General features: G+C 36.6%; 1 protein-coding gene across 1 annotated transcript in view; it reads left to right on the top strand.

Annotated features, from left to right (window-relative positions):
• Positions 1-18,152: 18,152 nt before the first annotated feature.
• Positions 18,153-25,924, top strand: part of CPB1 (carboxypeptidase B1) — a 35,157-nt gene continuing 27,385 nt past the window's right edge. The window contains exons 1-3 of the mRNA XM_019807787.2: positions 18,153-18,283; positions 18,392-18,467; positions 24,988-25,112. Coding sequence (XP_019663346.2) covers positions 18,210-18,283; positions 18,392-18,467; positions 24,988-25,112 — 275 coding nt within the window. The 5' untranslated portion in view covers positions 18,153-18,209. The remainder of the gene's footprint in view (positions 18,284-18,391; positions 18,468-24,987; positions 25,113-25,924) is intronic.

Here is a 25,924-nt window from a genome sequence, read left to right as displayed (position 1 = left end):
AAACCTCTCACAAAAAATTTTGAGCAATGATAAGAAATTACCCCTTTTATGGCTACCTATGTTTAAAGACACTGTTAGCATTATGCTCTATGAGATACACAAATTATGTTGGTAACTGGCCATCTGTGCTCAACAGCCACCCACAACAGCACCACGTATGATATAATTTGAACAAGTGAGATGTCTTTGGAGGACCAGAGTGTTAAAAGAGTGAAATCCCTAGTAACTTAGATCGGTGCTCTCCAACCTTTCTCATAGCATAGTATACATAAAGTTAATGGAGGCCTTTCCATGCTGGCGACTGAGAGCATAAATATCTCGGACACACTGTAAACTATTCATGTGAGAAGCTCTGCTATCCAGCAGAGGTTCTTAACCTTTTTGTGCCACAGACCACTTTAGTATCTAGTGATGCCTATGGAAACTTTCTCAGAATAATATTTTTAAATACATAAAATTTGTAGGATTGAAAAGGAAACTGATTATATTGAAATACAGTTCTAAAATATTTAAAACCAAATATATGATATATAGTATATGTGCTTTTTTATTAAAGCATTAAAAAAGAAGATCTAGTGGCAAGTCTAGTAACTACCATAATTACAACATAGTTAAGAGTGTAATATTTCAAGATATCTATAATAATTCCATTGTGATATGAAAATATTTGTTATTTCTATTAAAGACAAAGCCATTGATTTTGCTAATACTACCGTGATTTGTGGCCTATATTCACAGTTGAGGGAAATGCCAAATTTCTGTTAGAAGTGAGAGAAAATGAGGATGTAATTTTTTCAAATCCCAACTCATGGACCCCTTGAATTTCCTCCATGGATCCCAAGTTGAGAATCCTGACTTAGAAGAAGAAAGGTACAGGAAGAAGAGTCTTCTCTGTTTCTCTCCATTCCTCCCTTTCCCCAGATTTGTCCTGAATCCCTTTCCCCCTTCTCCGTCCCTTTTTCCTGCAGTTTCTATTTCTTCTCTGTACTTGTCTTTCCTTACCTCCTCCTCCCATTCTCTTCCTTCACTTCATTTTCTTTTCTCATTTTCCATAATCCACTTCTCAGTGCACTCAGCACATGATCATCAGGAGCAGGCCCTTGAACTGGTCTGTTCATGGCAAAAGGATGAAGTTTGGGCAAAAAGGGAAATGCACCATGGCATGCTGCCAAAGTATGAGATGGATGCAGCTTGCTCCAGGCCAGGCCTCTTCATCATAAGTAAAAGAAAGACAGCAGCTTCCACAGCTCAGAAAGAAAATGGGCAATTATTTGCTCACTTTTGTCAATATACGATCAGTAAAGTTATCCAATCTCCAAAGCAGAATATTTACAGGTATAATTTTTATCACTTAAATATCAAATTCTTCCCATACAAATGAAGGTTTCATTAGTTAATCCCATATCACAATAGAAATTAATACTAACAAAAATAAAAATATTTCTGGACAGTCAAAAAGACTGTAAGGAAGCTCAAACACTTAAAATCATTATCCACATACCTCAAATACACAACCATACACTGGCACTCAAAAACATAATCATATTTCACACACAATTACCACCCTCCTCCTCAAATAATATTCTAGAACCATTTTATATGCTTATTCTCTTAGAGGCCACTGAATTTTCTAGCTGGCATTCTGGGCCACTGCTGAGTAATCCAGAAAACCACCAAGTCTCCCAATAAGTGAAGAAAAATACTGAATAAATATGGAAACAATAGGAAAACAAGAGGCTCATAAATGAAATTTATTTTTAAATTGTACTGAATAGATAAGACTTACCAATGAGGCAAGGGAATTCATTAAATGTTAAATATTTCATGTCAATAAAGCACGTATAACACTTCATGTAATTTTGTGTAAGACCATCTGAACTAATTTTGCACCAAAACACTCAGCCACCTGGGTAGAAAACTGAAAAAATAACAATAATTTATAAGAATGTCAATTGGGGAAAAGCATGATACCATGCCGTCTAGCCAAAGAAAATGAGAACTATTCCAATTACTTCCATGCTCGGTCACGAAGCTTTTTGCATTATTTTGTTCATAATTCCTCATGAAGAAGAACCCATCGGGGGGAGGTAAAAGCATCTGTGTCAAAGTCACACCTAAATTTCCATGCTTTTTTCTCATATGACTCATCCCTTTCCAGACTACATAGGTCTCCCTGCTTGTTGTTTCAACTACAAATAAACATGATATCTCTAATTAAAATCTTGACTCCTGACCAGTTGTGTGAACTTAAGCAGTTACTTTTTCCTAAGTCCCAGTTTCTTCAAATATAATATAGGAGTAATTCAAAGACAAATTATGAAAATCAATATAAATAATCCACAGTAAGTTGTTAGTTCTGTGCCTGGCCCAGAGTAAGTTCTCAATAAATAATATGGTGATACTCTTTAGCTGACCCACTCAACCGACCTGATAATATTTTCAAACTATGAAAAGGAAGCAGAACTGAATTTGGTGTAATGTGGAATGCTTTTTACCTGTGTAGAAATCTATTTTCCCCTTATGTTTGGTGAAATATACACCAATGCTGTGCCAATGGCAAGCCATTTTTCACACATCAAAGTTGGTAGAAGTATGATTTTCACTTCAAGCGTAAGCAGCTCTTACTGTGCCTAGGACTGTATCACCTGCCTTGATACAACATTAAAAAAAAAAAAAAAAATCACAGCCACCTGGAGAGAGAACAGCTATACCATTGTTTCTGTTAGAATAAATAAAATTGTGTGATTTCTGTAGCTTAAGCCTGAGGATTTCCAAAACAATAATTTTTTAAAGTAATAGTAATCTTTAAAACTAGGAAAATGATTAAAATTCCATCTCCTTTATTCAGCCCATTCAAATATAATATCTAGAAAGGCTTTGTGTTGTGGTAATAATCCCTTACTATTTCCTCTCTCTCCTTGGTCTTTTCATTTATTCATTTCCTATTAATCGTAAAATTGAAATAAAAAGAGAATGAATTTTTTAAAGTCACTTCCTATTCTGGAGCTTTGTTAATTTCTTCTAAGTGCACTTTAGTACTGTTTAATTTGTATCTAGGGGTAGGGCACTATTACTGCACTATTTGCTTATTCCTCCAGATAGAAGCAATTAGTTGGGCTAGCCAAATCCTCCACCTGGCCACCATCAGCATATGTATAACACCAGGAGAAAACAGGAGGCTGAGTGTTCCTTAGGGCCTGTTTCCTCTGGTATTCAAAACCCCCACTTCCTCCAGTGGGCCTGCAGTTGTGGAGGTATATTTATGCAACGCAGATCTCTCTGATCCCAATCCCGGCAGACGATGAACATAGCTATATTTCCATTCTAATACTTCAGTACCAAATGCAGTTTTTTCTCTTTAAAAGCTAAACTGACAAATAAGGAATCTTTAAAATGCACTTACTAATTTGGCATTGGTTGATATTTCTGAAGAGTGCGTGTGTGTGCGCGCATATACGCGTCAGTGCGGGTGTGGGTGTGTGAGTGCTGTTAACACCACCCAAGCAATTTTCTGTGACACCAGCTGGGTGTCCTACAATTTAACTCAATTCTGACACTACCTGGAGATAGCATCAGATCCCAATATGGTTCTAGGACTAATGGCTAGGTTAAGGGCTCACTCCCGCAAGACTGCCCCCACACCAATTCTAAGTCCAGGTTGTCACTTGCGCTTGTGGCCAAGTGGCTATAGACCAGAGGTTCCCATAGCCGCCCCCCCCCCAGCCTTGGGTTTCATTAATTTGCTAGAGTGACTCACAGAACTCAGAGAAACATTATACATATTCGATTACTGGTTTGTTATAAAAGGATATAACTCAGGAACAGCCAGATGGAAGAGATGCATAGGGCCAGGTAAGTGGGAAGGGGCTCAGAGCTTTCATGCTCTCTGAGTAGGCCATTCTCCCTGAATCTTCATGTGTACACCAACCCAGAAGTTCTCCAAACCCCAACCTTTAGGGGTTTTATGAAGGTTCATTACATAGGCACGACTGATTAAATCATTGGCCATTGGAGACTGATTCAACCTCCACCCCTCCTCCCCTCCAAGGAGGTCAGGGAGGTGGGACTGAAAGTTCCAACCACCTAATCGAGGCCCTGGCAACCTGTCCCCATCCTTAGGTGCATTCCAAAAGTCACCTCGTTAGACTAAACTTAGATATGGTTGAAAGGGGCTTGTTTTGAGTATCAAGACATCTTTATCACTCTTATCATTTAGGAAATTCCAAGGGTTTAGGAGTTATGTGCCAGGAACAGGGACAAAGACCAAATATATAGTTCTTATTATAAATCACAGAATCACAATATGAAAATCAACGTTTATTAATACTATATAAGAAAAGTCTAGGAAAAAAACTGGAATGATCTTGGTGTGGCTCAACCAGGATTATGTAGGTCCACACTTTGGAAAATATAGATATTGTGCTATGGTAAGATTGTCTTTGTAAGGTGACATAGCCCTTTAAATTAGAATTCACTAAGTCTGAAGTGTAACTTGATATATATCTATGTTGAAAATGGCTTTTCTCTTAGATGATAACATCATTAGTTTCTAGGCTTTCTTCTCAACACTCAGACTAGCATTTTCTCTAATTTATAAGAAATTTCACTCCATAATTGTCACCTGATGAGTGCTTGCTGTGATTCAGCAAAGTCTGAATTTAAAAACCAAATTATGCTTCATCTGGGAATCTGATACCCAAGCGAGTAGCCATTTTTAACTCAAGATCTATTGTGTCACATTCAGCTGAAGTAAACACTAAACATCTTGTACAATGTCAACAGTGTGAGAAAATGTGCAAGAATTTTAAATATGTAGGACACAGCACAATATTTTTTATTCTGTATGAAGTGTTTGTAATTAACTTCATATTTTTACTTTGAAGCAATATTTATATCTTTCTCCTTAGGTTTCAACAAGAGACATAGGGTTCAAAAGAGCTCATCTTGGAGGTCTTGGAACTTTCACCTTAGAGAATGATTCTTCTTATTTTCAGTCATGTTCTTCCTGGTCTTAGAAGCTGTTAAATACTAAACCCACAGTTATTCAGGAAAAATGCCCACCAAGTTATTCCACCAAAGAGGCAATGGGAAGCCCCGAAGATCTTTAAATCAAGTAACAAAAAGTTGCAAATTTCTTCTCCTAACGCAAATTAAGTTTCCTTAAATTAGTTGGGAAAATCATCTGCTAGACAGCTTCTTTACCGTGTACAATTTAAACTGTTGCTCACACTTGTCATCTATGTACCTAGATTAGTGCCTTGCACATGGAAGACGCTATATAAAAATCTTTGGAAATAATAAAAGGCTAGTTTAGCAATGGATGAGTGAATACCAAATTCTGAATTTTAATTGATTGTTACCAATGTATAGCGGAAATGTTCTGAGAAGAGTTGTTGTTAATGTTATTTTAACATTAGTCATCATAACATTTTCCCTATTCATACTGTCAAAAATGTGCAGGGGGTGCCTGGGTGGCACAGCGGTTAAGCGTCTGCTTTCGGCTCAGGGCGTGATCCCAGCATTATGGGATCGAGTCCCACATCAGGCTCCTCCGCTGGGAGCCTGCTTCTTCCTCTCCCACTCCCCCTGCTTATGTTCCCTCTCTCGCTGGCTGTCTCTATCTCTGTCGAATAAATAAATAAAATCTTTAAAAAAAAATGTGCAAATGTAGAATTACGTTCTACATTGCTCTGCAGTGTAAGTGGTCAGGAAACAGAGCAAATCAAGATGGGGAAATTCTTCCAATCTCTTAACTTCCCTGGTAAATTAATAAACTATCTTGCATGTATTTCTGGATTTAGAAAGGTTTTAAAACAAATAACTTTTTTCCTCTTGGTCCCTTTAAGAATCGATCTAAATCCCAGTTTTCAAATGTGAAATGCCCTTCAACCATAAAAGGACAAAAAGGGAGGGAATGAAATGATACACTCACGGACACAGTTTTAAAGAATTAGATTGCTACATCACCTCACAGCAGACAGTCTGGAAATGACAATTGCTAGGCTTTTTGATGGTATTAGCAGAGTAGTAAATATAATGTATATGTCATTTTTATTCCAGACAGGAAGACTGGAGGTAGTTACCAGTGAATGACAGTAAATTGTACCAGATGCCAAGTAAATTTTAACAGCCTTTTAGCTGCATTTCTCATATTCACATACTCATTAGTATTTTAATTTGTAGGTATATAACTCAAGGTCTCAATACAACCCCCACATAAAAGAAAATTTCAAAGATATCTATAGAATAACATCCTGCTCTTGAGACAAAAATCCATAGTTTGATCAAGAAATTATTCTGTCTCTACCCAAAAGAAATGAAACAAACATCCACACAAAGATTTAAATGTGCATGTTCTTAGTAGCATTGCTCATAATAACCAAAAAGTAGAAGCAAACCAACTGCCCACGAACTAGTGAACGGATAAACAAAATGTGGCCCAACCAGACGATGAAATATTATTCAGCAAAAAAAAGTTATGAACTACTGATAGGTGCTACAATATAGATTAACCTCAAAAACATTATGCTAGATGAAAGAAGCCAGGTACAAAAGACCCATTTTCTATTACTCCACTTATTTGAAATACCCAGAAAATAAAAACCTAAGATATATAAAGTGGATCAGTGACTACCTGGAACTTGAGGATGAAAAGGGAATTGCCTTCAAAGGGCCTGAGAGATCTATCTGGGGTAATAGAAAGGTTCTAAAATTGAATTTTGGTGATAGTTACCCAACTTTGTAAATTTACTTCCTCATCAGTTCTTAGTTTACATGGCCTCTCAGTAGTTTGGGTCTTAGGGTTGATGCTATAATGCACTGAGATTCGGGGGGATGTTGAGATGGGTGAATGTATTTCGCACCTTCACTTCTCCAAAGACCCCATCACTTCCAACTGCTTACTGCACATTTCCACTTGGATAACACACTGGCAGTTTACATTCATATACTGCATTTCACTAAGTCTAAATCACCATCATTTATAAAAATAAATCATTATTTTATATACCACTAAGAAAAAGTCACCAATTCAATTATGAAATGGTATTCATTGTAAGAACCACAGCTAATTGAGACATATTAAAATTGGTTGGGGGGGGTTGCAAGAAACACTGCTTCTGAGTTCATTGAACTACAGTAAGGAGGTGAAGGATTTCCTCAGCTGGACTTCAGAAAGGAAAGTATTTCAAGCAGCTGGCAGACCATGAACAGAGGCACGGATGTTTGGAAATGCTTGGTCTGTTTGGACAACTATGGCATCTGGAATGACCAAAGGCAACTTGAAACAGATCTATTATCAAAAGAGATCTGAACACTTAAGCAGATTTTCGACAATTATCCATAATCTCCTACGTCTGAAATGTACTTCAGCATCCACATTCAAACTCTCACCAAAGCACAGTCTCGTTTCAAATGAAAATGCACCATTCACTTCAGTCTTGAAACTACCCTCTTTTAAAATCACCTAGTGAGCAGTTACACATTTTTAAGAATTCTGTATTCTGTAACTCAGAAATTAGCAAATTACATTAGCTCTTTAAAATTCTAAATAGTTTTCTTTTAAAAATATGTGCTAAGGATGAAAGAAAAAAGCACATAAATAAGGAAGAATGTCTAGTGCTTGCAAAGATTTTAACTAACAGTATTAAGCAGGCCAAAGTCCAGAATGTTCTACAGTCTATGGGAAAATGTCAAGGACAACAAAAATCATTTACTTGGATCATAAAGTGACAAGAATTAGCAAGAAATGGGTCCATCTTCCTCACTTCACTTTTGGGAGATAGCATCATAACTAAACAACAGAAAGGAAGTAGATATAAGTACACAGGTCCTAGTTGCTCCTGTCCCAGCTCGTCTTCACCTAGAAAGGGTAGAAGGAATTGATCCCAAGAAAGATGAGGAACAGTAAGAAGTATGCAGTCTATTTACTATGGTCATAGCCTCTAGGCTCAGCTGCACTATGCAAGGAACCCAATTTCCCTGAGGGACTGGAAGCACTTGTAGATGTTCAGAAGGAATGAATGCATGGAATGTTAAAGAAATCAAAATAACTCTATTCAAAAAAAGCCTCCCACTCAGTAACTGCTGCCTTCTTTGTAGGCAACTTGTCACATCTCAGCTTCCACTCTTCAAGCCATGCTTAAGGATTTGGTAAAGTTGCTTGCTCCATTTCATCCACAAAACCATAGCCACCTACCAGGCTGCCAACCTCTCTCTGTCCTGCACAGTTCCAAAGAATAATCTATTGGAACAAGCATAGTTTTCATGCTAGCATGTAAGTATCTCATTGTTGCTGATACTGTCTTGGGATTTAATGCTTTAATAGGTTCTTATTATGCTGATGGAGCCATCAAAAAGCCATGACCAATGTCTAATCTAAACATAGTACACACATAACTTTTTCCTGATTTGTCTTTCCATCTATATCTACAATCTTACTAAAGTTCAAGGAAGCCTTAGCTAGATTTGGAAGCAAGCTAATCCTATCAGAGGGCCAGTGGTTCTCAACAGGAGAAACTTAGCCCTGAGGAGACATTAGGCAATGTCTAAAGACATTTTTGGTTGCCACAACTCGGAGGGAGGAAGGGAGATTACTGCTGACATCTGATTGGTACTTTCAGGAAATAGTACTAAACATCCTACAAGGCACAGGACAGCCTGCACAACACAGATTTACCCAGCCCAAAAGGTCAACAGTGATAAGATTGAGAAAACCTGCAGCAGTCTAACAAAATGTTACTAATTTCATGACTATAAAGTCATTTCCCATTTGACATGTATTCTTGGTGTACAGAGTTACAGTACTTGCCTTCAAAGATTAAACAATAAATGAGCCAGAATACAAACCTGTAATGCATACCTGCCATGCATATATTTAAACCACGTTCAGAGATCACCAACCATCAGAAAAAATAATGCACATTAAAAACATTGTTGGCTTTTTTAATATTATTCCCAAAATACATGTAAGCTATTAATAAGTCATTAACAAATCATTTAAAAAGTGCATGAAAAAGGAGTTACTAATGGTTTATATGCATAATTTTCATTTATGAATCTGTCTCCAGATTGTTTATTGGCCCCATTTAAGCTTTATCCGCATTAAACATGACACCCCTCACCATAACCAGGAAGAATATACGGAGTCCCTCTCTCATATCAGGAGGTCTGGGCCAGACGCCTGACCCTACATGGCTGGAGTATATATTCTGGATCCGCCTAACGCCCACGATGATGCTCCCACACTGTGGTACTGATTCATGTGAACAGTTTGTTTGTTGGATAACATGCTAAGTAGAAGCATAAGCAGATACATGATTTAAAAAACATGTGTAGGGGCGCCTGGGTGGCACAGCGGTTAAGCGTCTGCCTTCGGCTCAGGGCGTGATCCCAGCGTTATGGGATCGAGCCCCACATCAGGCTCCTCTGCTATGAGCCTGCGTCTTCCTCTCCCACTCCCCCTGCTTGTGTTCCCTCTCTCGCTGGCTGTCTCTGTCTCTGTCGAATAAATAAATAAAATCTTTTAAAAAAAATAAAAAATAAAAATAAATAAAAAACATGTGTGAGTGAAAAAGGAAGAAAATGGGAGCAAAAAGAGAGAGAAAGAGGGGTTTTTTTGTTGTTTTTTGGGGTTTTTTTTAATCATCAAGGCTTATGCCAGAGATGTTGGGGATAATTACTTCAGCTGTGTCCTTGCTCTGCCTCTGAAGCCCTGCCATTGTCTACAATTTGTGACTTGGTCCTGTATTTCTCTTGATCAACTTGTCTGTCAGTCAAATTTGCCATCAAACAAAACTTTTACCAAATGCTACCCTTATGCCCATTGGACTTAAACCAGCTACTCTTCCCCACATTTTATACTCCGAATTAAATTGCGTGTGAAAATTACCTTTTATTGACTTTAGTGAGAGCCTTATACAAACAACTGAGGGCAGATTTCAACTGCCCACTGCCAAAATAGCCCTCTGTCCCATCTGTTGGATGCACATATCATTAAGACTTTTATTAGCCTCAGAAATAGAGAACTCATTTTATGGGGTTAGCTAAAAATCTACAAAAGTCGTTGAAAAGCAGCTCTTACTGGTCCTGGTAACCACTGCATCTCAGCAAATGCTGCTAAAGATCCAGACTAGCAATAGATATCAAAAGTTTAAAATGCTTCTCAATGGTAGCACCAAAATGTAATTTCACGTCTATAAATTCATAATTTACAACAAACTGCTTAAGAAAAATCTATCTACTTTCCCTCCAAAAGTGGAGACTTTTTAACATTTAAGTTTTAAGGGAATATTAAGAAAATTTCCTCAGAAACATTGGAAAGACATAATGTCTTACAGAAACCACTATGGAGTGAAGACATGGCATAAGGGTCACCATCAGAAGAAATCAAGAACTTTCTTGGAAATGAAAAAGTTGTAAAAGGCTTAACCATTAGGGGCCCAGGGAGAAGTAATGACCTTTTACCAGAAGAAGAGAATAAAATCATGGAAGCCTAATATGGCTTTTTACAGTTCTGCTTACAATTACACATTAGACAATTTACCCCTTGTGGATGAGTTCCTAAAGCCTGCTGAGATGTTGCACTCAGAGAAACGAATACATGCTGTTTTTTCTTCTGTTGTGGTTCATTTTTATTAAAACAAAAACTCACAACAACTAAAAAAAAAATTCACTTTTGCTGAATTTTACTCTTTCCAAGAAGACTGACAGCATGGATGAACATTTGTCCAATATTTGTGGTAAGCCCGACAATAAAAGACAATGGCTTACACATTCATGCCCAGTCAATGTCCTATGGGCTGGAATTCATAAAACAAAGGCAGCAGATGGCATACCTAAATTTAATTTGCTATTTGATTTATCCTTGTGTTACCATTCTGAAATGCAAACACTGAATGTTTTCTAACACTGTTAGAAAACACAAGACCATGCTTGGAGGAAGTTTATCATATAATCTGATGCTGGATCATCAATCCTGAAAATGAAAACTGTAGCCCATCCAGAGGCACTCTCCTCAGATTAAGGGGGGACCTGTCAACAGCCAATGTTCAATGTATCAGGGATGCCATTTCATGCAGTTTAGAATCACTACTCGTGGCAGTAGAGCAATACCAGACACCATCAAAAGGAAGAATGTGCTTTTGATTCTGCTGGTCTAATTTAAAATTAGCAGGGATATTTCTTGTGTTTCAACCTTACCTTCCAATGTTTCCTGAGAAAACTGGTGTTTTGTTTGATTAACGAAACTTTTGATCACTTTTCCTTGTGGGTTCTTCTCTTGAACACTGTGCTACCATCTTTGATTGCCCATTAGTATGTATACAGATCAATATTCTAGGCTACCACATTCTAAAATGAAAACTTCTTGAGCCTTATGTTACTGCTTCTGGCAACTGTCAAAATAATTCCTGCTGACATCATGTTTAACAGACTTGCCTCCAAGTCAGATCAGCGTTGGAGAACAGCATGCAGTGCTGCAAAATTAGGTCATTAATTGTGAAGCAACCTCACCCTCCTTGCATTTGGAGACCAAAACTTTGGAGGTAAAAGGAAACTGAACAAAGATTCTAAATCTTTTTTTTTTTTAATCTCAATCAAGGTGTCAATTTAAGTACTTAATTCTCAAAATTCTTTGGAAGGATCTTAATATTTTAAACTGTGGTGATAAGATATCTAATTCTTCAAAGGGACTGTAGAACATTCCAACACTAAAAAATATCCCTCCTAAAGGGTGAAAATCCAAGTGCGAATATCAGTTGTACTAATTATCTTTCTAAGCACTTCGTCAACTTTTTCAAATGACTCCAGGAGACTCTGTTGTCAATCTGTTACCCTCAAATGTCAACCAGACTGGTCGTCACAGGGTTAGCCTATAAATGACCCGTAGTAATATAACAGACACAAGAGTCTCAATGAGTTAGAATCTGGAAACAGAAAAAACAATCTGGTAGTTAGAACCAGACCACCAAATGACAGCATCGGCTGCATTATCTGTGTGCCGGGAGGTTGCCTTTCCAAACTAATTTTAAGAATAAATTGAAGTTGAACTAGAGCCATGCAAAGCAGAACACAGACCTTTTCGAAGATTCATATCAGGTAAATATTAAACAGGTTGTCAGAAAATATCAACGTTTTCTTTTTTGAATTGATTTTATGCTTTTATTTCTCTACCCATACAGCATTTCATATTAACATTTTATTTATTAAAACCCTGACCTTTCCTCAAAAGGTTTTAAGGAACTTTCATGTTGTGTCACAGCATTTTAAGAATAAAGATAATTCCCTACTACCTTACAAAAAGGTAAAACAAACATTTCTTGTATTTGAATTAAAGGTAGAAATGTACATCTTCCTACAAGTTTGTTTTCAATAAAGACATTAATATGGACATATAACATTTAATTGATTCATTTAATATTAGAAATACCTCAGAATTTCTTCCTAAAATCCATAATCTAATACACAAATATCATAAGATTGTGTATTAGAATTAACAAAGATAAATGTAGGTACAAAAACAGGTTGATTTATTTGGCACCATTCCAATTTACCTCCCCACTCTTCTGTCCTGATTAATTGCCCTCAGCAAGGAGCTAGAGCCTAGTTATGCTGTTTCCTTAATTCCTGTTGATGGAGTGTTGATATAAGGATAGAAAGAGAACCCACTGCCTTTGAACTCACCCATTCTTCAAGAGTTAATCAATCATAACCTGTCCATTTTAATTATCTCCCAAATTCCAAATAGAGATATGTTTGCAGTTTCCAGATATTTGCTTGATTAAAGACGTTTTCCTTGTTTCAATAAGGAACCTCAAATTGATGAGTCAGGTGGTAAGATTTATGGGATGAAGCAGTCCTGTTTATCTTCCAGTTTTCAAAAATACTGGTCTGCAATTCAGTAACAAACAACATTCCCCCCAGGGATATGCAGACTATACCCATTAATGATGATGATCATGTTTAAAAACATATATATAAATATATATCAACATCAGTAGATGCCAGAGAGAAAACCCTGCCAAGAAAATGTTTACTAGCCCCCCTCTTCATATCCATAAAAAAGCAGTTTATTGGGATATTAAATATAATTACACAATGCTAACAGGCCATTGGAGCACCTGGATAACATTGTTTGGTTGTTTTTGCCCTCCTTGAAGCAATACCAACAGATTGGGTCATCAATCAGTTATACCCATCAAGTTACAGGGAAATTCTGGCTGCCTCGCAAACAACCGGACAGTTCAGTTAAAACAAGGATTTGAGCAGAATTTTACCTGAATTGACTGAACTAATCAGTTGTCTTAATCAAATGCAAACAAAAACAAAAGCTAACTCTTTCTGGAAATTATTTCCCATTTAGGAGCTTTCCCTCTATCACTTAAAATCCTATTGTATTTGTAAGATCAGAATCGAAGGACCAAAGTTCTCCTTTCATAGTAAATGATCTAGCAATGATGATAGAATATGATGATAATGATGACAATGATAATGACGATAATACAAGATTTTTGAAAAAGTAATTGTTATATAAAATTTCTCCTATTTAATATCAACAGACACAAATACATCTACAAAGTACTTGAACTCCTCCAAGTCATTAAAACTGTTTTCTCTGACTTAACAGAAATTACACATTCCCTAATTTATCTCTTTTCATATATCATTCAGTCCTTTAACAGTGATTCTACATGGCTCACAAGTCGAGAGAACGGTTTACCCAGAATCATCAATTGATCCAATTGTTAAACCCACACTTTAAAACAAAGAAGGAAAATGTCAAGAAAACTACTCCTTTAATATCTGTACCTAACCACTTGCATGCCTGGCACAGCAGGGCTTGAAGAACAGAAATCAAGCCCTTTTCATCTCTGAGTACTCCATAGCACTTAACCCAGTGACCTTAATGTTGAAGTCACAATAAACTCTTTGGCCTTGAACAAAACAGACCAAGAATCCACAGAACCAAACTTTTAAGCTAATGTGATTCCATTTGTGAACTCAGTCTTGAGTTTCCCAAAATGTGTTCCCCAAATCACTGGTCCTAACTGATGCTTTTGAAGAAATATGTTTCACAGCCAAACATATTGGAATGTAGCAATGGTCCTAAGTCTTCTAATTTTACCTAGACTTAACCAAACTGGCACTCTACTCTGAGATATATTTGGGAAATGCTGTCAGAGTCCCTTTTTGATGATTTACCATACACACTGAAGACTCTCAAAAGCCCTACACTAAAGCAGCTTGTTTGTTTTAGAGTAAAGCAAACACATTTGACCTCAGAACCCTGTCTTACTCAACACCATGGAAGGTGTTTGGAGAAATGCTTTTCCAGAAACTGAGACATCATATAGGATGAATTATAACAACTTGGGACAGTTTACAGACTCTCCAAAATCTCACGCTGTTACATGAAACACAGACATAAAGGTGCCTCTGGGCTTACTAATCACTAAGCTGTACATAAAAAAGAAGAATTTAAATATATAAACATGAGATGGGAAGCAGAAATTTCAATATCTATGGAAAAATTATTACAACTAACAAAAAAAAATTTTAATACTAACTGAAAATCCTAATTGTCCTCCTCTTGCATTCAGAAAGCATCAACTAAAATAAACTGTTTACTATGTTTAAAGTTCCAAATACAAGACCACATGTCATCCACAAATGATTATGTCCCCCTTTAGTGTATATTTGTCATTCTTTTTAACTGGCCAGATCTGAACCCCTCTTCTAAGTTTGGAGAATGTTCTAGCTAAAAAGCAATACAAGGCTCCCACTACAAAAGTTAAAGTTCGAAATCCCACTTTCCCAGCCTCTCTAGAAGCTAGGGCACTGATCTAAGATATTGACCTTGACTTGGGAGCTGGTAAAATATACAAGTGAGGACTGCTTAAGAGTCATCCTGGGAAGGATGACAATAGCAGCACTAATAGCTGTATTAGATATTTTGCACGGGGTGTATGCTAAGGTTCTAGGGGGTGGTCAAATGACTTAGGCTTGGCCAATCACCACATCCCATCATCGTGACTATAGAATAGCCTCAAGGATAGAGAGGTACATGTGCCAAGTCAGTCCACTAGGATTTAATCTAAAGATCTGTGTTAATTTTTTAGAAGAAACTATCTTTCCAAAAGATATATACACACACACACATACATTATATGTATATATATGTATGTGTATATGTATGTATGCATAAATATGTGTGTGTATATTATAAATGTATGTGTGTATATATGTGTGTATATATATAATATGTAAAAATATAAATATCATCAACTGAACTTGTGAAGCCAGCACTATTGCTGAGCACTTCAGCTGCATGAATAATGAGTTTTCTCTTTCATTTGGCTACTTTAGACCAGGGTTATTATGCATAATAGAATTGCCATATACCCTCTCCTTGCAGGCCATGGAAGAGTTTGTGCAGTTGCTAATAGATCCTGTTGTAACTGTATTATTGCCTCAGGGAAAGTGAAACAGTCAATACTGAAATTGAAGAAGAAAACTACCTGGCTTTCTAAAGCAGACACTGATGGTTTACGGAATCTGTTCAGCTGGTTGGGTCTGGTACCCTGGAGAGGAATGGCTGAGGTCAATGTTACAGATTGGTTTCATTGTGCTGCTTAGAGTCCTGTTGACACTAAACTTAATTAAATACCACACTAGATAAACTGAATGAATTTGGTCCTAGCCCCTGTCAGTCAGATTAATCAGAGTGACCAACAGAGTAGCATACTCAGGAGAAAATTACCAGAAGTCAAGAGTGTATAGAAAAGGGTAGGTATTGTTAGAATTTCTCCATGGATCCCTCTGTTCCTGCACATCCTGCAACAGCTTTTATTCTGGACTATCTTTTCAAAAATGTTTATATAGCAAAGAGTTTGGAAAATAGAAATGACATCTCCCTTTGGGGTAAAGGAAAGTTCTGTTTGCCCTCCAGGGCAATAAAGCTAATGTCTCCTCTAAGGCAAAGGATGAGCGGATTTGCTAGCAGCCCCCTCATGAGATTAAGAGTTTCCTAAACTCTGTATACCCTCAACTGTGACACAAACCTCTGTACCCAGTGTCCAGCTGGGACACCTTCATATCATCCCCCATGGGGTGGGGAAATTAAAGGACTGACACAATCATAAAGTCTATGCTGCCTTCTATGTCATGCATAATAAAGCCCTTTGATTCTGACCCAGAAGTTTCATGTCTTCTGCCAGCATCTATAAAACTGTGGCAGGATAACTTTGTGTCTTGTAGTTAGGATAACATCTCAGACCCTTCCATTTTCTGACAAAGACCCAGATTAATACATAGAGATAGCATGTGTATGAGTTGAAAGACTAAATATTGTAATTTTATCAGTTCTCCCCAAATTGATCTATAGATTCAGTGCAATCCCAATCAAAATTCCAGCAAGATTCTTCATAGAAATTGATAAGTTAATACTAAAATATAGATGGAAATATAAAGTATTTAGAATCAAACTTGGATAAGAATGAAGTTGAGGGATTGACATATTATTTGACCTTAAGACTTACTCTAAAGTATAATAATGAAGACAAGACATTGTAATAGTTGTATAAAACTAGACAAATAGATCAATGGGACATAACAGCAAGTCCAAAATTACACCACATATATATGGCCAAATAAATTTTGACAGAGAAACCAAAGTAATTAAATGGGCAAAGAAAACTTCTCTATATATAGTACTGGACCTACTGGATATCCATATTTTAAAAGTTTTGTTGATCCCTACCTTACACCATACATAAGACCCAAATGACAAAGCTCTTATAAGAAAATGTAGGTAAATATGTTTGAGACCTTGGGAAAGGCAAAGATTCCTTAGAAAGAATGTAAAAGGCATGAACTGTAAAAGAAAAACATGGATAAACTGAAACTTCATCAAAATTTAAAACTTCTGCTCATCAAAAGATAAAATTGAGAAAATGAAAATGAAAGCCACATACTAAGAAGAAATATTTGTGATATATATTTCTAATAAAGGACTTGTATCCAAAATACATAAAGAACTGCTACAAAGCAATAATAAAGCCAAATAACCGATTTCTTTAAAAAGGCAAGTGGCTTCAATAGCTCCCTCACAAAAAAGGATTTACAAATGGTCAATAAATATATGAAAAGATATTCAACATCATTAGTATCAGGGGAATACAAATTAAAAGCACTATTAGATACTACTATATACTCACTAGAATTGTCAAAATTAAAGACTAATAATACCAAAATGTTGGAGAAAATGGAGAGCTACTGGATACTGGTAGAATCTTAAAATGGAAAAACTACTGTGGGAAAATGTTTGGCAGAATCTTACAATGTTAAACCCTCACCTACGTTAATATTTAGCAATTCCATTCTTAGATATTTGCCTCCCCCACAGTGAAAACATACGTCAACAAAAAGGTCTGTACAAAGATGTTTACTGCAGCTTTATTCACAATAACACAAAATTGGAAACAACACAAATACCCATCAACAGGAAAATGGATAAACAAATTGTGGTATATTCATACAATGAAACATTACTTAATATTAGAGAAGAACAAGCAAATAATGCAAACAAAAATATTAATATATCTCAAAAACATTATCTTGAATGAAAGAAGCCAGACATACAGGAATATTTACAGTATGACCTTATTTACATGAAGTTTTGCCTGAAGTACAGGCAAAGTTAATATATGAAGCTAGAGATCCAAATAGTGATTGCCTGAGGGGAATACAGAAAGACACTGGGAAAGTGTTCAAAAGAACTTCTTAGGGTGATGAAAATGTTCTATACCTTGACTAGGATCTTTGTTACATGAGTGTATGCATTTGTCAAAACTCTTCAATTGTTACACTTAAATCTATATAATTCATTGTATGTAATTCTCAATTCAAAATGAAAATAATACTACCAAAAAAAAAGACCACAAAATGGATTTTATTTAAAACTCATTTAGCCCCAAACTATTCAAGGTCTGACATCTAAATTAGATAGGTTGAACTTGAGATTATTTGCTCTATATCCACAGGTGTTGAGAGAGATATGCTCTCAAACTTTACACAGCTACCAGAGCAACAATGCTAGATTAATGGAAAGCCATTAATCAAAATTTGATAGTGCCTATCTGCAATCAGAAGAAAATAAAGAACACCCTCGACTATAAAAGCAGGTGAAACACACCCAAAGGACCTAGTCAGTCATGATGTTGGCGTTCTTGCTTCTTGTGACTCTGGCCCTAGCATCTGCTCACCATTCTGGTGAGCACTTTGAAGGGTAAGTAAGCAACTCCTTAAGTGAGCAAGTCCTCTTCCTTGCTATCCCCAAAATTTGAATGCATTACCCAATTTTAAATTTCTCTTCTTCTTCTATCTCACCATTCAGTGAGAAGGTGTTTCGTGTCAATGTTGAAGATGAAAATCACATCACCTTACTTCATAAGTTGGCCAGCACCACCCAGGTAAATAATGATCCTGTGATACAGGTTTGCTTTACACTTACTTTAAAATCTTAGAATGCACTATGATGCCATCAAAGGAAGAATGACTAAAATATTAACCATAGCAAGAAATAACTTGAAAAACATTTAATGCCACAATACCTTCTTTGTCTGCCTAAATTAGATTGCCATAGCCCTATAGTATTATAAATCCATGATAACTTTTTACAGAGCTGACAGGACATGACAACTGGATGAGATGGAACTGTCACAAAGGTCACAGAACATCTAATGTACAGTCACTTCCCTTCTAAGGCAAAAGTGAAAAATGATCAACTTGGATATTACTGAAAAACTGGGCTTCTGTCCAACTTGAAATTCATTTCCACATCCCATGTATCATCTGTTCCCTTTGATTTTCTTTCATTCCAAATCAAACAGCTTGAGTTTTCATGACCTTGATTCAGGCCTTCTTAATGATATGACATGAAGGGGTGGGGGGCAAAGGAGGTAAAAAGCCATGAATGATTTCCATATTTTATTTTTACTTTCAAGAAACCAAAATCTCTATGCTACTTAAAAAAAAATCCACTGTATATGGGATGAGAACTGATATTTTTAATTATATATGTACTTAGCAGGAAGCTATTGCTGACCACAAATAGTTCACTTGGGCCAAACCTGTTTCTTCATGAAATATAAACCAAAATAATTTGTTAGCCCCTAAATATCCATCTATCTATATCTATCTATCTACCTACCTTTTTAAAAGTTTTTTCTTTTAACTTTTAAGGTATGGTGGGGGGGGAAGAAGATACGGTATCATAATCAGAAACAGATTCAAAAGCTTAGAATTGAAAGAAAATAAAAAGTCATTTATTCCAGTCTTCCATTCAAATCTGCAATTTCCTCCGTAGAAATACCATCCCTGGTAGCTATCCCTAATAAAACTTGTTTGAGTACCTCCAAGGATGGCAGGAATACTGCTTTTCAGAATAGTCCATTTGCCTTACAAGTCAGTCCAATTGTTACCTGAAGCTGAAAGCTACCTTCTCTAACTCTAGCCCATTGGACCTCCCTGAGCCAAGTATTGTCTCACCTCTAAGATTTATTTCTTCTAGGCCTTCTATAATTTCTCTTAGCACAGGTTTATAGACACCTGATTATTCTGGTCACCTCTGGATATAGCTCAATCTTTCTGTCTATATATATTTTTTTAATGTAGCTTTCAGAATTGACGCTGGACCTCCAGGTATGCTCTGATTAATACATACTATAGGACCATTGCCTGTCTTCAGCTGTAAAGCAGACATTAATTAATGGGGCCTGAGATTCTTTTCAACATCTTCAACAGTTATAGAATAATCTTAGGTTATAACAAACATATTGGCCAACTGAAACCATTAGGTTATTCTTTTTTCACACGAATCACCCTCAAACAAGGTATTATTTCTTCTTGCCTAATTTTTTTTTAACCTAAATACAGGATTTTAGATTTACCCTCTTAAAATTTATCTTTATAGCCTGTTTTCAGCATGTTGAGATCATTTTAAAAACGAATTCAGTCATCCAATGAAATAATTCTTCTCCCTAACTTTGCATCACCAGCAAGTTTGACAAGCATGCCTTCCCAACTTTTATCTTTTGTCACTGATAAAAATATTAAGTCAATCAGGGTCAACACAGAATTAGAGGCCTCCTTCATGGTTCATTCATTCAATACATATTTATCATGAGTCTTCAATGTGTTAAGTACTGAAAGTGATGCACTAACCAACTATCCTCAGATAAGTTTGCTCAACTACCCACATCACTGTTAGTGGTAGCTAACACTGTGCTTTCCATCTTATCAAGAAGAATATAAATGCAGAGACTTGGTCAAATGTTTTGCTAAGATCCCGATTCAGCATTCTATTAGGCTAGTGGTTTCTTTCAATAATAAGATGAAGTTAATTAGGCCTGACTTACTCTTCCTTTAAACTATGCTGGCTCCCAGGGATCACAGCTTCCTTTTCTGAGCATTCACAATCCATCTGCTTCCAGTTTACTCTGCAGCTTTGCCAGAATCCATGCCAGGCCCCAGGAGCTCCTACTTCTGGAATTCACCTGTTTTCCTATTTATGAAATCCAAGATTCACCCCCTCCACTCTTTAGTGATTCCTTCAAGCTCTGATTCCTCCAAGAGTGCTGAAAAAGTTCTGCGATCACATGTGCAGTTATTTTTTTAGTACCTAAAATTGAGCATTTTACAACAGACAAGACCAGAGAATCTGGACTCAGACTCCTGGATTCAATTCCTGTCTCTACCACTTGCTAGCTGGAACTTGGACACCTCCCTGGTCTCAACTTTCTCATTCGTCAAGTGAGGAGAATAGTATTTACCTTATAGGATTGTTGTGAGATTTAAAGGACTTCATATAAGTAAATCACTTAGAAAGAACTATATAGATCACACTGTATAAGTATTTGTTATTATTACCATCTCTAGAACTACAATTGTGAATGCAATTTACATGGCCAGTATAATACCTTCTCTCCTCATCCATCTTAGGCCTTAATGTTCTCTCTCCAAAGAAGGTATTTCTGCTAAAAATCCTAACAAGTGAAAAATTCTTTACTTATGGTAATTTCATCTCTCAGTAGAAGTAGAAGAAACAAGAGATAGTGTACCCCTCGGAAAAGACAAAAGCCAAACAATAGTTAAATAAGGTGACTTTCTCTCTTCCAGCTGAAAACATCATGTTTTAGCTCCAAGCAATGGGACTGCGTGTTTCTTCTTCATTCATTTTATTTCCAACATGAATGAAAAGATTTTTATTCTCCTTAGCAATCTTGCAAGTGCAGCATATTCTGGACTATAGCCTTCCTGATAAGATCATTACAAGGGCATCTCGTCTTTGTATTCATCCTTGGCCATGTGTCCTTCCTCCCAGCTTTTGAACATATCCTTTTACAAGCTGAATATACTGGAGAGCTGTGACCACATGGGACTCTGGCAGCCTCCCCTTTTCATCTGTAATTATATAGTAAGGGTTTTCTTTCATCTCCTTGCAATCAGAGTTGCATTTGTTCCTTTATTGGAGACGTTAACCATAAAACCTACCCTCTTTTCTCTGTACTTTCTTGAACTCTGTTTCTCTGGGTAAGCTGCATGTTCATCTATGCCCAGAGTAACATGATTACAGTCTTCCAGTGTTCCCATCACTCCCACTATACTTTAGTACTAAGTTCCTCCCTGCTGTCTGGAACTAAGCCTCAATTAGAAGTCACTTCTTCTTCCAAGAGGAAGAGAAAATTCCGTAAGATAAATGAAGAGTCTATCAGATGTTCAACTGATAGTCAAATGCAATGTGAAGAAACAAATTTGTGTAAATTTGTAAAGAACCAAAGATCTCCAATACCAATATTTATTCTCTTATAAGCCCAAAAGAATGTATAGCGGATATACTACTTTTCTTGCTTTTGTGCTGGTTTCTTAATATATTTTAAGAAAGACTCGTTAGTTATTAGCCAGCTAGCTGATTAAGTTGACATTCCCACAGAGCTATCTGTAAAGATATTCCTTTATCTCCCAACGTATATTCTTTATGATTTTTTGTAACTCAGCTTCCTGGATTTACAATTTTATAATCCCAGTTTTATAATTTATAACATATAATTCAATTCCCCATATCTCATATCCTGTTTTGCTCTAATTCCATATTTTAGATATAGATCTCATTCACAAGGTCTTGGTAATTACTGAAATGTATATTTATCTCCTTGTAATAATATTTTGAGTTTATTATTTGTATCCATACTTGATGCACTGGTAAACATCTATGAGGCTATATTGCTCCTGATTTTTGGCTCCATTTCTCCTAAGAAGCACCGGGAACTAACTCTAGTATAGTTAAGTCTGCATCACACTTGGAAAACTTCATAGTGTTGGATGTTGGTATATTTGCCAACCAACTTTCTCCACGTTAAACTGAAATCTTAAGGTACCTCAGGTTAGAACTGCAAGTTTTCTGTCAAACATTTTCATGAGATTTCTTTACCCCATTTAAAAGAATCCATCATTCTCACTGAAGAATCTTAAAAGTCTGTGTGTGTGTCTCTCTCTGTCTCTGTCTCTCCCTCTCCCTCTATATATATAGATATATAAATATATAGAGAGAGAAAATATCTATAGATACATAGATGGATAGATAGATAGATGATAGATAGATAGATGATAGACAGATAATGTATATAGATTGCAGATAAATACAGAGAGAGAAAGAGATCAATCTCCTAATATTTAGGAGAGCCAAGACCAATGAGCAAGAAGTAAGACGTTAGGAAACGCAACTTTCAACTTAATATAGCAAAGAAAACCCATTCATAAAGCAATTAGACTATTCTGAAGTGGTACTAGATGTACTCAAGATTGTATTAGAGCCATCACCAAGATATTGTGCAGGTATATGCTGCTCTAAGTGAAAAGCTAGCATCTTCATATAGATTCTTTGAAGCAAAATCTTAGACAAAGATTTGAGGGCAAAGATTTTGTTTGGAAAGTACAAGGAACACTGGTAGAGAAGTGAGGAGTGATGTAGAGAAGGGAAGGCAGCCAACAAAGGGGACACTATTAAGACAGCTACCACAGAGTATGACTAGAGCTTAATCCTACAGAGAACTCTAGGAAAGTATTTAGACATCCACTTTCCGGGCTCACTGTTGAGCACTTCTCTGGAAAGGTTTTCTTTGCCACCTCCTGCCTGCTACAAGCTGTTAGCCTGGCTTCTTCCAGTTCTAGGGGAAAGAACTTTCAAACACAGAGATGCAGATCTTGGCAGTGGGGAGTACCCTGAGTACACTGAGAGGTCCCAGCATTATGTATGGGTGGGGCACTGTCAAGTTGCCTACAAATGCTTGGAGGACTTTGTGTGCTTTACCAATTCTAAACCTCTGTGTCCATGATAAAGATACACATCCCTGTCCCATCCCACCTTGGAATGATAAGCATTTATTAGAAACACAAATTCAGAGTTAACTTTTAAAAATATGCTGTCTCCCATAATGTGCTTATCTTCAGTGTCCTTCTCTTTACAATGTTGGCTAACATCAACAGCCCCTCGCTTTCTCTGCTCTTATCATGGCATGTCTTTATACTTCCCCCCATCTTTTAACCTTTCATCTTTATCCTCTCATCTTTGACTCACTAGATCACATTGTGTAGCCAATCCTTATCAAATCATCAATACCGTCTCCTTTCAACACCTTAGCGACAACCACACTCACATTTTTCTTCTGGAATCCCTTCTGATATTGTCCCAATGTCCCTGCCTCCTACTGCCCTGACATTACCTATGGCCCTGACTCATGATTCAGCACCCATTAGACATCTATGGTGGTCTGAAGATTACCAGGACAGGATATAGGTTATTGGATTCTCCACAGTCAAGTGTATCTGAAATTAAGTCATCTTAATATCTTACCTAATTAGCTTCTATTAAACGACTTCTAAGCCTTGCCTAAACTCCCTTCTAAGTTTCCAAGCAATAGTCCTATCACCTGTCACATCTCCAGCCTGAGACTAGCTCATGAACACCTAAACAGGGATTGGGTGAGACACAGGGGCAGAGAAAGACCCACTGTTAGGCTCACCTCAAGCTTGTAGGACTTTCCTCTGCTCAAGGCAGAAACAAGAAAACAGAAACCCGAGAGAGGCAACACATCCTTGGTTAATGTTTTTCCATGGAAAAGGAGATTTGAAACCACACATCCACAAAGAAAAACATTAGAATTATCAAATATGTTACTGTTATTTTTGTGCATAATTTTCTCCAAAATCTCCTCTATAAGGATAGAAGCTATTTCATTTGCTCACTAGTGTATTCCCAGTTTCAGGCATAAAGCTAGCACATAGTAGGTCCTTAAAAACAGCTGATGAAAAACTGAACAAATGAAAATGTCTGGCTCTTTGAGAGCATTTTGTTTCTGTCCATGATACCAAGATGACCACTGGGGTAGGGTGCATTTTCCTTTCCAACATATCATCCACAGGTCAGTGTAGATCCTGGTTCTGCACATTACTGTGAATGCTGAGTTCCAAGTACAAATTAATAAAATAAATCAATTAAAAAGTAAAAAGGAAAGCTCAATTTCTCTCTATCAAGTTTTGTGGCTCTAGTTAATTCATCATCATGCATTCAGCACATTTATCCATTACCACAAACACTGCTATCACAATAAGCAATTGCTCCAGAAAATCAATCAATAAAAAAGGAACCATTATAGAATACTGCAATTAACTAGCATTATGGGAAATAATTATATGTTCTTCATGCTTGATGATAATCAATTAAGGCCATGTACGTTTGTGTAAACATTCTTATTGACATCTAACTGCTTGGTCCCAACTCTTGTTCACTCAAAGGAGACATTTTTAAGAGATTTCATGGATAATTTGAGTTTGAAAATAACTCAATGGAGTAGAGTAATAGTGTGCTTGCTGACAATAATTCACCCATTGAATTATAGGTATCAAATCCAATATATCTTACTCCTTATTCAGATTGACTTCTGGAAACCAGATTCTGTCATACAAATCAAACCTCACAGTACAGTTGACTTCCGTGTTAAAGCAGAAGATATTTTCACTGTGGAAGATTTTCTGGAGCAGAATGAACTACAATATGAGTAAGTTTATGTTTTATAGCTATTAAAACTCTCTTCCACGTATGCTCTCATCTGAGCCTCTGAATAACCCTGGGAAAGTAAAATTAAGAGCAAGACCATGGCTTCCCTAAAGCCCCACAAATAGGTCATGGCAAAACTGGCCCTAGATTCCAAATCTTAAGACTTTAAGCCTGGTAGATATTTTGTTTAGTTCTTACTCCAATTGAAAAAATGGTTTTGACTCTCGAACCCCAATTCAGCAAGATATCTGACCCGCTACTGATTTACAAATGATATATAAACTACAGGCAAAACCAATGAACACTCTGTTACCAGCTACACACAGTTTTAGCCCCAAATCATATCAAGTCTTCTTTCCAAGTGAGCAGCCAGACCAATTATGAGCTATAATGACTCCTCATGCTCCTAATTTTTTCTGTGTGCACACCAGACTCAACCAATATTTATTTCAACTTAACCAATTATTCATATATTTTATCATTTGAGTTTTTTTCATCATGATAAGTGCACTCTTTAATCCCCATCCCCTACATCCCCCATGCCCCCAACTACCTTCCCTCTGGTAACCATCAGTTTGTTCTCTATAGTTAAGAGTCTCTTTTTTGGTTTGTCTCTCTCTCTCTCTTTTTTCCTTTGTTTTTTTGTTTTGTTTCTTAAATTCCACATATGGTATTTGTCTTTGACTGACTTATTTTGCTTAGCATTATACTCTCGAGCTCTATCCATGCTGTTGCAAATGGCAAGCTTTCATTCTTTTTAGTGGCTGAGTAATATTCCATTGTATATATATATATATATATATATATATATAT

The sequence above is a fragment of the Ailuropoda melanoleuca genome, chromosome 6 (genome assembly GCF_002007445.2).
Source record: "Ailuropoda melanoleuca isolate Jingjing chromosome 6, ASM200744v2, whole genome shotgun sequence".
Lineage (NCBI taxonomy): Eukaryota > Metazoa > Chordata > Mammalia > Carnivora > Ursidae > Ailuropoda > Ailuropoda melanoleuca.
The sequence above is the reverse complement of the archived record's forward strand: the minus strand, read 5'-3'. Positions and strand labels throughout refer to the sequence as shown.